Genomic DNA, 12731 nt, shown 5'->3' with positions numbered 1-12731 from the left:
TGTTCAATTAATGTAATCCTGGAAAACAGTTCAAGCCATTGTTCTTCAATCTCAAATATATGTCATAAGTCATTTATATTTATTACAGACTTAATAAGTTCCATAAAATCATACCTATTCATATGATATAATAAGCTATTTATTCAACGGCCAGTTAGATATAATGAAAACATACCAACCTAATTACACAAGAAAGCAGGAAGATGGCAGAACACAGAAAAAAATGATAATCCTCTACAAAAATTTGAATATAAATTTGTCATTGAATAAATGAATGAAAATATAACTAACTTAATGATATTTACTGTGTCACATTTGTTTGACTAAGAAGGATAAATTATCCCACAAAAGGATTTCCAAGTATATAGATGCTGGTGCACATATTAGAAAGATACCCTGGGAACAAAGAACAAGCACTTAATTTAACAACAAATTGTCTCCAAAAGTTGAGTTAGAATTCAGGCTAATTTTCACAAAGGAATATTCTAAATTGGGGGGTTTTGAGGTTACCCACAGAAGCATGTTCAGGCCACATGTATTTGAACTATAGCAGTAAGACCTTTATGGAATCTCAGTATCATTTAAAACATTGCTGCTAAAAGATGGGAGTTTAGGGTACAAATTCAAGAGGCCAGAGACTCATCACTACTTCTAAGCCCTACTCTCTGATGTTTCTTCTTGATCTCCTTTCCCTGTATCCTCCCTTCTGGTCTCTGCTCCCAGCCAACACTAATAACTATTTGTTGAATACTAGCAGAAAGCAAGGAACAGTACTGTACCCTCCTTTTCACCTGGACAGCAAGCTCAAAGGTGGTCTGCAGTGGTAGCAAACTCTCGGGCAAGAGAAACAGAGCAGAATAGAGGATGACAGTGGTGGTGGCCAAGGAATGATGAGGTGGGAATGAATGAGGATGGCTCCAGTGGAAAAAGGCTCTGCCCCAGTAACAAACAATTTAAAGATAAGGGTCATTTGGGAGTCAGGCATTAATATTTTGAAAACTTCCTATCTTGTTTCTTGAGAAGAGTTCTAATGAGTAACAGTAGCTAATGGCTGCAGTGTGGCTATATGTGGCCCATCAATTTGCTACCCTGAACTGAAGAGTCCTCTCAAGCCACCATCTTCTCTTATCTGGACCACTGCTACAGTCTCCCATCTGGTCTCCCTTCTTCTATTCTTGCCACTCCCCTCCTTCCACACACCCATTCCCTCCCACACATCATGCCCGACCCAGCAGCCAGAGTGATCTTTCTAAAACATTAATCCAATCATGTCACATCCTGTTGGAATAAGCCAATGGTTTTCAATTATCCTTGAAATAAAATCCAAATTACTGGCTGGAGCCTGGATAAGGCCCCATCCACTAGTACCTCTGATTTTATGTCCTACCTCTCTCCCCCATGCTCTTACATTTCAGCCACAGGATACCTGCTGGCTCCCACCCTGGGAGGGGGGGTTATACTTATGGTTCCCTCTACCTGGAATGTTAGTCAACAAAATCCTCTACACAGCTCATCATTCTAGCCTCTGTTCCAATGTTACCTTCTCCCAAACACCCAATCAAAAGGTTCTTCCTCCATCACTTTCTAGCTCACTACTCTATTTTATTTTCTTCAGAGCACTTAATATCTGATATCGTATTATTAGTCTCTTTGTTAATTCCATAGAGCAACAACCTTGTCATTTTTTTTTTCTTGAAATGGTCTAAACTAAGCAAACAACCCTCTCCTAAACTTCTAAATCACACCATTGTATTTCAAGGGTCATTCCTATACACCCCACCCCATGCCCAAACACCCTCTACACATATACTTGAATAAAATGGTCTCCAACACTCAGTTAATATTATAACTGCACACATTTATTTTCTATTTGTTGTAATCAAGTGCTCATGAGGGCGCTTTAGCAGCAGAAGTTTTGTAAAAAGTTATCCTGAGTTTATAGAGGAGAGGAAGGGATGACCAGTGATCATAAGCTTACCAAGCTCTCAAAGCTGCTTCCTTCCCTATAGGGGGCACCATGTGCCTTCCAGTGGCCTTCTTTCAGTGCCCACACAGCCTAACAAGAGAACCCCAAAGCCATATTCCAACAGCAGCAGCTAATCCTATTGTCTTCAGAGCCCCTGATACTAACATCCAGAAAAAGATCAATGCCAAAATGCCTGGAACTTGTCTTAATAAATCCTCTGTGGGATGAAGCTGACTTGGACAAATCTAGCATCTCTGGGATTCTTGCCTACATTTGTGGTTGAAGACATAAACTCTGGAGCCAGATAGCCTGAGTTTGAATTTCTGCTTTGCTACCAACTAGCTATTTGACCTTGGGAAGTTAGTTATTCTCACAAACACCAAGTAGTCTGCAATAAGGGAACCTGAGTCCTGTAGAAATGACTTTTCAAAAAGTTGGGTTTTTTTGTTTGTTTAGTTTACTTCTCTGAAAAATGGGGATCATAATAGCACCTATCCTTAGGGTTCTAATGTGGATTGAATGAGTTAGTCAATCTATATAAAACACTAGCTATTATTAATAAGAATCCTCAACAAAATATTTTGCTTTCCCTAGAATAACTAATAAAGGCCCCCGAACTAGTATGTATTTAAATATACATAAATGATCCTCTGAATCCTTGGAAACAACATATATCTAAGAGAAGATCTCTTAAGGCAAATGAACACAAAAGAAGGTACTCTATTTACTGATTTTCTGTCTAGGGAGGCATCTCAGAGCCCCTGAAGCTGTGGTGTTTAAACACTGGATCTTCCCACACAATGACAGGGACTTCTGAGCAGCCAGCACAGGAAGGAAACCATTGCTAATCCTCAGACTCTCACAACAACCAATTCTACATTTGACTGAAGTCAGTGAAATATATGACTTAAACATTTTTAAAAAGCTTTTGTATTGGAATCTTCTTTGCACATCTCTACAAGATTTTATTTCTCTTACTGAAGAAAACTTAGTGGTCATCCACTGATCATCTGATTAACACACTATTGTGCACAAAGTACTTAGGAAACAGAACTATCCAAGACATGAAACTTTAACTCCAGTAACCAACAAAGGCACCTGGTAGTGCTTTCAAAAAAATATCAAGCCAGGACTGGAAGAACTTTTAACTCTGAAATATGTGTCCCTTAGAGCCAAATAAAATTGAAATAATCTCACCTGTAAATAGCTTTGCGATCATGAAGTACTTATTTAATGTTTGTATACTGCGTTATAAGCACCAAAAACTGCTCAGGTCAGACCAGAGCTATTAAAATTTCCAAAACATAGTTAATTTCATCCATGATTTCCCAAATTTAGCAGTATCATTTTATAGCACTCTAATGGCTCCAAAAGACTGATACAATTTTTTGCACTTTTATAACTATCAGATTTAAATGAGTAGTAAGTCACAGGACAAAAATTATTAACATCTAACATGAACCAGAACAGCATAATTATCATAATTCTTGCTTTTACAAAGCTATCAAATTTTCAAAGAACAACATTCATATAAACAATTACCTAGGACTGGCTTGAAGATTATGATTTGGACATTTTTCGAAAGCCTGCCATTTGAGACAGACATCACAGCAACAATCCCAAAATTCTTTATTAACTGCATCAGTGCTATTAATTTCATTCTTAAGATGCTCTATATCCTTGGGTATATAGAGTTTCAACACATTAGTTAATGAAAACTGCTGTCCCTCTATCAGTATCTCGCCTTTATTACAGAGAGGGATATTTGCAACAACTGACTCCTAACTCCATTTCTTCAGGTTAAGGAACATGTGATTATACAAAAGAAATAAAAGAAATTTGAGGGAGATATTATAAAATTAAAAATCTATGAGGAAAAAAACAGTGCTTCTTCAAACAAACACCCCAAGCTAAGTCTTAATGAAAGAGAACCACTTATGTCTTGAAATTGTATATCACAATATCAATTAATTTGAAATTAGAAACACTTTAATAAGAAAACTCTGTCATCCTCTGTGGCTTACCTCATCATCTTTGTACCAGGACAAGCTTTCAGCAGTAAGGACAAACCAGTATCCCTTCGAGCCTCCTTTCATGATGCCGATGTTGCTGATGGTTAGCCACCCCTTGCGAATCACCTACAAGAGCGCACAGATTGGCAGAGATGTTTAGTTTAACGTGAGCCAATGGAGAGCACAGGTCTTGTACTAAGTGAAGTTAAAAACAAGATATAAATTTCAATAAGAACAATACTGTTTCCCCAAAGCCCAACTTCTATTAAGCTACTCAAGATAATTTATCTTCCCCAACTACAGATAACCAGAGGGAAATCTCTCCCATCAAATGAACAAAGTTAAAATTGCAGACTTAAATGGACGGTGGAAGCAAAGCAACTGAAATAGATAGGAATTAAATGAGGCAGACTAGTAGGCTTGTGCTGAGACGATTTATGGCATTGCTGCTACAATTAAAATGTATTTAGTTGATTGGATGAATAATAAACTTTCCATGCCCAGTGCCTCTTCTCCTTCCAGTCCACTGGTCCATTTGTTTGCCTGGTTTGCATCTCATTATTATTTCCACCAGACTGGCCACCAAATGGTGAAAAGAAGAAACTCAAGTCAACCAATTAAGTTCCTTTTTAACAGCTCACAGCTCTGAATAAAACTGGATGAGGGAGAAAGCTGAAACAATAAGTGAAAATTAAAAGTTTGGAGTTTCTTAATGGTCTAGATTTATCCATCTACTTCTGGTTGTTATTTGTCATGCTAAAAAATACGTAGCATCTTCATGAAAATCTTTAAACTGCTTTTAAATTTTAAAACATTAATAACTTGGATTACAGCTTTTATAGAAATTATTTATAAATGCATTTAAGTGAAAATCTGTTTTTTTCTCATAGTTGCAAAGTTAAGTTCAATTTTTCCACATGGCATAGTTTACTATCTCCCCTATGCTAGATAATTTTTGTTGTCATAGAACCCAAAATGAAATACTGTATAGAATTATATGATACTATTCTAAATACTAAAAATCATCCTATACCTAAAGTGTTCAATATCCTAGAGATCCTGAATTATCAAAAAAATTTACTTACTGAATGACTAATGCGTGTCAGTTCCTAAATGAAGATGAAATACCCGAATAATTAGATTAAAAAAAAATACTGATAGTAAATTTTCTTGCTGAAGAAGATAAGTCAATACTAGGGAAAATTGTGAAATAAGCCAAAGTTGTCTTACTGATCTTCAAGACTCTCTCCACACCCTCAGTCCCTGACACCCTTGATTCCCTGTTTCAACTTTTGCCAGGTGTCCATTCTCCTTTATAATGCTCTGTAACTTCTGTAGACCTCTATATAGAACCTCATTTTAGACTATGTAAGCTACTGACTAAGGCAATTCTCTCAGTTGTTCAAAATTACTCCTTCCTCTTCCTCTCTAGTTCAGAAAGAAGGAAACAACACTTCTCAGAGTATGATTTCTATCAGCTATATTATAATCATTGCGATGCTTTCTAAAAATACAGATTCTTGGGCCATCACCAGTTCAAATGAATCAGAATATGTACATATAAAACCCAGAAATCTGTATTTAAACATGTATCCGAGGTGTTTATCATCCATACTGAAATTTGATGGCCATTGCATGTACACATACAAACAAAACATCACTCTGCTAGTGCAAGTAATCTCATCTAATTTCTAGGAAGAAGCAAGTGGACAATTCATTTCATGCTAACACTGTTATCGACCCTATGAGCTTCTTACAAATAGCATACTAATCACAGTACTAAAATGAAAGTACACTTATTATTTTATCATGTATCTTTAGAGACAAGGGAAGTCTCCCAGAAACTCCATAAAGTGCAATGAGCAAATCACTATTTCATTCACTGGTAAAACAGGCTGGCTCCAATAAGGAGAGCCATGAATGTAGTCCAATAAACATTTCTAAGGAACCTATCATATGTCAAGATGAAAAAGGCATGATGATGCTGTAATCCCTGCCTTCATGAATCTTATGTTTTAGTGGGGAATGCAGATCAATAAAAATATAATTTCAGTCTAATAGTGTAATAAGAAATGTATATCAAGCAAGGAGCACTTGACATAATTCGGGAAGTTGTCATAGGCTTTCTTTGAAGAGATGGTACCTCAGAAGAGCCTAGAAGAGAAACAGAATTAGTCAGGTCAGGAAGTAGTTTGTTTACCTATTTGTTTATCCATATGAAGAAGAACAAACAAGAACAAAATATGAAAGAGCCACTAAATACAGAAAATGTGAGGTGGGGATGAAGAAGTTGAGGTTGGGGAGGTAGGTGAGGTAAAGTCAGAGTGGATCCGGGTCCATGAGACCCCAAATTTTAGTGATCTCACTCCCCCTGGCAGTACTAAAACAAATTTCAAGTACACATGTAATTTTATGTTTAAATTATATATGACTACTGTGTTAATAAATTAGGTACATCATATAGAAATATACAGAGAATTTTTAAATTCTGCATGAAGATAAAATAAATAATATTAATTTTTTTTTATTTTGTGGGGAAAATATATTTTATGTCTTTATTTACACTTCACTATTGACTTCTCAGAGCAAGGGTGCTGGCATCAATATGTATATTAAATGTTAATAAGTCTGAATTGTTTTCTTATTTTCTAGATAAAAATACATATAAGTAGATGTTCTACTATATCCTCCTTTATTCTAGTGGATCTTACACACCCTCTAAGGCAGAGAAACCAGATTATGTAAAGCCATGATACAGTAAGGATGAAAATAAATAAACTTACTGGAGAAATACCTCTGAGATAAAATCAGCAGGACTAATAACTGGATAAGAGAGAGATTACTGGAGGTAAAGACTCGAGAACTGCTCTGTACAGGAGCCACTAGCCACACATGGTCACTAGGCCGCAGTGAATAGTTTCAATTCAGGTGTTCAATAAGTGTAAGATGCAGCCTGGATTTTGAGAAGTTAGTACCAAAAAAATGCAAAATACCTCATTAAATGTTTGCAGATTTATCATAGTACTATTATATTAGATATACTGGGTTAAATAAAATCAATTTTTAGTAATCATTTCACTGTTTCATTTTTTTTAATGTGGCTGTCAGAACATTTTAAATTACATATGTGGTTTATATTATATTTTTATTGGACATTGTGTTGTTCTAGAAAGATTCTGAAACTCTTGGGGCTACCACCTCAGAAGGAAGAGAAGGGAAGAAAAGAAGAACCAAGTTTTGGAAAGTAGGGGAGTTGATGACGAATTCAGCCAAGGCCATGTTGAATATGAGGTACCTATGGGAAATAACACATTCAAGTGACCCGACCTCTGAAGCAAAATGGGTATGTCAGGACTAGAGATGAAGACTTGCAAGGCATTAGTGTGTGCGTCTGTGTGTGTGTGTGTGTGTGTGTATCAGTTAAAACTCTGAGTGAAATAGCAGCGGCTCACAGTGGAATCCAGGGAAATACCAACATTTAAGAGGTGGTCAGAAAAGAGCCTGAAAAGGAACGTCAGAGAAATAACAGCAATGAGGTCATGGAAGCCAAAGGCAAGGTGAATTTTAAGGACAGTGTGGTTGGGAGACTCAAATTCAACACAGACAGGGATGTGGCAAGTGCAACGCAGACATCAGAGTGTCTTCAGCTATGCCAGCTGCAGTGCAATTCTGGGAGAAGTCAAAGTTCATTGGGTTGAAAGGTGAATGGGAAGTAAAAAATGGAGACGATGATTGAAAGAGCTCTAACCATAGGAAGATGAAAGACAGTTAAAATCAGAATAGACACAGGACCAAAGGAGGTGATGGTGTTGTTGCTGCTATTTTGTTGTTGTTGTTTTGGGGTTTCTTTTTTTTTTTTTTAGTATAGAAAAGAATTGAGCATATTTATGATTTGAGGAGAAATAACAGTACAAAGTAAGAGACTGGTGATAGAAGAAAAATGATAGAAGGATAAAGGAGATAGAAATGAAAGATAAAGAGTACAGAAAGGGACTATCCTTGAACAGAAATGGAGCTGCCTCATCTTGTGAACCCGGGATGTTGGGAGAGTAAGGGCAGATATATGTCCTTTGTGGGGAAAAGGATAGAAAGTTTTTAGAGAGGTTATATTTGACCTTTCCATTTTACTTCATCAGAGCAGAGACTAAATGATCTGTAGGAGAGTAAGGGTGAGAAGTTGGAAAGAAGGCTTAATGAGAGCACTGGGACAATCAGTCATTGAAAAGGGGGGGGCACCTGGATTGCTCAGTCAGTTAAGCATCTGACTCTTGGTTAGGGCTCAGGTCATGATCTCAAGGTTGGTCGTAGTTGAGCCCACATTGGGCTCCATGCTCAGTGTGGAGTATGCTTTGGATTCTTGCTCCCTCCCTTCAGCCTCTCCTCACACTCTCTCCATCTCTCAAATAAATAAATAAGATCTTCAAAAAAAAAAAGAGAGAGAGAGAGAGGGAACATAACAAGAATTAATAAAAAATGGCTGGCAAAACACAACACCATAGAACTCATAGATGATAACATAGAAAAAAGTCTAGAAGACTTTGGGTATAGTGACATCTTTCTAGACACAGAACCAAAGACATAACCCATGCAATAAATAACTGATAAGCCGGACTTCATTAAAATTAAAAACTTCTGCTCTTCAAAAGACAGTATCAAGAGAATGAGAAGACAAGCCACAGATTGGCACAAAATATTTGCAAAAGACATATATGATAAAGGACAGTTATCCAAAATATACAGAGAACTCTTAAAACTCAATAATAAGAAAACACACAACCTGATTAAAAATGGGCCAAAGACTTTAACAGATGCCCCATACAGATGGCAAATAAGCATATAAAAAGATCTTCCATATCATATGCCATCAGAGAAATGCAAATTAAAACAATGAGATACCATTACACACCTAATAAAATGCCCCAAATCCCAAAAACTGACAACACCAAACGCAGGATGTGGAACAACAGGAATTCTCAGACATTTGCTAGTGGGAATGCAAAATGGTACAGCCACTTCGGAAGATGGTTTGGCACTTTCTTATGAAACTAAATATATTCTTACCATGTGATCCAGAAACCGTGATCCTTGGTATTCACCCAAAGGAGTTAAAAACTTATATACACACATGTATGTTTAAAGCAGCTTTATTCATAACTGCCAAAACTTGGAAGTAACTGAGATGTCCTCCAGTAGATGAGTAGATAAACACAACATGATACATCTAGATAATGGAATATTATTCAACAGTAAAAAGAAATGAGCTTTCAAGCCATGAAGAGACATAAAGGAAACTCAGGTGCATATTGCTAAGTGAAAGAAGCCAATCTGAAAAGGCCATATAGTATAACATTCCAACTATAGGATATTCTAGAAAAGGCTAAACTATGGACACAAAAAAAATCAGTGGTTGTCAGGAGTGAGGTGGGGGTGAAGAAGTGATGAATAGACAGAGCACAGAGGACTTTTAGGTCTAAAAATAATCTGCATGCTATTAAAATGATGGATATATATCATTATACCTTCTTCCAAACCCATACAGTGTACAACCCTGAGAGTGAACCCTAAGGTAACTATGTACTTTGGGTGATGATGTGTCAATATAGCTTCATCCTTGGTTAAAAAAAAAAAGATTCTGGTAAGTTATGTTGGTAATGGGGGAAGGTACGCATTTATGGGGGCAGAGAGTATATGAGAAATCTCCATACCTTGTCTTCAATTTGTTGTAAACCTAAAAGTGCTCTAAAAAAAATAAATTCTTTAAAAAAAATGGTTGAAAGCTGAGAATGAAAGCCATGGTTTGCAGGGACACAACTGGCATAGTTGAATAATTATTGCCAACAGAGCTCTGCATACTAGATGTAGAAAAAGAGGAGATAAATGGGAATTGATCCAGGGTTCTGAATTTCAAGGCCCAAGTGACCTAAATACATGGGTGTAAAGATGTTGAAGGTTTGGAGCAAGGGACTAATTCAGGTTATCATCCATTCAGTCTAGGCCAGGCAGAGAAATGAGACCAGGAGGAGTCTAATAAAAAGGTAGAAAATGAAAAGATGAAGAGATTGGAGATGCCCGTGAGGTTAAAAAAATTGCAGAAAGTATGTAAGTGAAGACAAGAATGGAGTCTTGGGGACTTAAGATGATATGAAGCAATAAGGTACCTGATCCTACTGGCACCATCGTATTAATCTCTCAAAGATGCACCACTATGTCTAGAAGTACTGAATGTTATAGCTAAATAGCATATTTGGTAAACATGATTTAGTCCAGTGGATATATTCAAATGCACTATATGGAAATTATGAGTTACTAATAACAGTTAAAATGAAATCTGCAAGGAATTGGCAAAAAATTAGATATTACATTCTATGAAATTACAGTCATTTGCACTGCAACAGGCTTTCTCATTTGGAGAAGAGAGTGACAGCTAGCATGTTGTGAATGCACATGGCCACATCCCCTCATGGGCACCCACAGAAGTGTGTTCAGCACCAAACGCTGTCAGCAAGTTAAGTTGCTGTCATAAAATACTTAAGAAGCTCTGGCCTACTCCCAGCCCTTTCTGGAGGAAAAAAAAAAAGGAAACATATTTGCCACAAATGGGCTTTTTGTTTTCCCAATGACAATCAGTGCAAAACAAAAATCAAGAAAAAACAATTCCTAATGTACTTTTTCACAAAAGAATTGAAGGGGAGGGAGAAATCATGAAATCAAGGTAAAACAGTGGAATAAGATTGCAAAAGGCAAGCATTCAGGAAAAATGGTCAGAATAAAAGAGGTAAGAATGCTGAGGGGAAGTTAAAAAAACGAGACAAAGGAAAATAAGTGAGAAAAAGAAGACAAAGATTAATTAAAATAATAAAATTTGAAAAGAATGATGAGACAAATGAGATTGATAGTAGGTTCTTTTCATAGAGAAAAATGGAATATAAAATGATAATTTTGCATTCAAATTTAAAATTACCAGAAAGAAAAAAAAGCCACCAACATTCAGTAGAATAAGCATTTACAGCCTCTTCATGTTTGAACATCAAATTCTGTTTTGAGTGTCCAAGTAAACAAGAGCAAGCAAGCTCATAATTACATGACTAGAAGGGACCTTCAGAGCTGAAAGGGCATGTTCATATTTGTAAGGCTTGAGGCCAACCATTTTAAAAAATTTATTGCCATAAAATAGCACGCAAGCTTTTTTTTTTTTTTTTTGCCAGGCACAGAAACTCTGAAAGCAACTGTAAGACCAGGACGGGGAGAGTAGAGCTCTCCAACTTGCAACTCTGCCAACAGAGTGGCAAGCCTTCTCTAAGGAGTATATGTTCTAGCTAGTTCCCTCCATGCTATGAGAACCTAGGGATGGCAAAACCTATATGTTAGGAATGAGTTTGGATCTCAACATCTGGCCAGCACACTGGATAAAATTAATACACAGACAAGGAATAAAATTATGGAGAAAAAAGTATATGTGGAAAAGTTCTAATGTGGCCAAGGATTTGGGCCTTGAACTTTATTTGTGAGCAGGGCGTTTTAACCTTGGCCTTGCTTATGTTAGACCATACAAGTTCTTCTCAGCTTTGCAGCTGGCTTTTAACTGTTGCAGCCTAAGTGGAGGTTGTAAATCATAAACTGCTTGATATTTTGGTCTTGGTAGATTATAAAAGCTTATACATAGGCTTAATCCAGAGATGAGCAGCTGCTTCTATAAAGGTAACTGACATACTGCATGGCCTCTATGGATAATTGCTGCAGAACTGCATGGGCCCAGCAAAGGCACAGGGCAAGCCAGTCACTTGGGAGAGACCTACCTTTGGGAGCACAGGCATTCTCAGAATATATTCTTCTCCTGGAATTTGGCTGGCAGAAAGGTTTCTAAGCAGGTGTGCCTGAGGCAAGGATTCAACTATAGGGAAAAGAGTCTTTCCATCTATAGGCCTCGTAGGCCTCAGAAGGGAGAATTCAATTTACTACTTTTAAACTGTAAGGCAGCTGAGGCCAGTATGTATCACAGAGCCCTCTTGAGGTTCTAGCTTTAATTTATTAGATCCAGGTGCAGGTGGAAGGTAGAAAGGGTTAGATGAGCTTCCCTCAAGGCCGTTCTTTATCCGGGCCCAGGGCAAAGAGAGAACCGTGGAGAACTAACCTTAACTCGTGTGGCTTATTTACAGACTCAAGAGTCACCCTCCACTGCAGTCCAAGTTCTAAAGCTGGCTCTGGATTAATTATATAGGCAGGAGAAAGTCTCCTTAGGAGGCCTAGGCTTTTAGATCAAGAAATTATGTAACAAGAGGCAGGAAGGGAAACACAAAGGCAAAGGAAAAATTAGGTTTTGAATATGCCGCACAGTGGAGGGAGGGAACTCAAACAGGACCTGGTAACCAGGGCCGCCACCACTGCAGAGTCCTAAACATTGCAAAAGACAGCAACGGTTCAGCATTCTTCTCTCAGACCACATGTCTGGATGGCTCTCCCCCTTGGTGGTTAAGTGCACAGTCACAAAAATAACTTCTTCGGGAGAGAATCCTCCCAATAAATGTATAGTTCACAAACAACTAGAAAAAAAAACTGTTTGACAGCCTGGTAGGACTAAAACCGGGAAGGTTTCCTCTGTCTACCCTCTCTCTTTCAGATACCCCTAAATGTCTGCTGTAGTCAATGGCCACACCTACAAAACAGTACGAGAAGTGGTGATTGAAACAGTACGGTACAGGCACAAAAATAGACACATAGATCAGTGGAACAGAAAAGAAAGCCCAGAAATACAC

General features: G+C 37.5%; 1 protein-coding gene across 8 annotated transcripts in view; it reads right to left on the bottom strand.

Annotated features, from left to right (window-relative positions):
* DNM3 (dynamin 3) overlaps positions 1–12731 on the bottom strand; it is a 543403-nt gene that overhangs the window by 256643 nt on the left and 274029 nt on the right. For all 8 annotated transcript variants that reach the window (XM_032393370.1, XM_032393365.1, XM_032393366.1 and 5 more), the window contains one exon: positions 3991–4104. In XM_032393370.1, coding sequence (XP_032249261.1) covers positions 3991–4104 — 114 coding nt within the window. The remainder of the gene's footprint in view (positions 1–3990; positions 4105–12731) is intronic.

This window comes from Phoca vitulina, unplaced genomic scaffold (assembly GCF_004348235.1).
Source record: "Phoca vitulina isolate PV1807 unplaced genomic scaffold, GSC_HSeal_1.0 scaffold73, whole genome shotgun sequence".
NCBI lineage: Eukaryota > Metazoa > Chordata > Mammalia > Carnivora > Phocidae > Phoca > Phoca vitulina.
The sequence above is the reverse complement of the archived record's forward strand: the minus strand, read 5'-3'. Positions and strand labels throughout refer to the sequence as shown.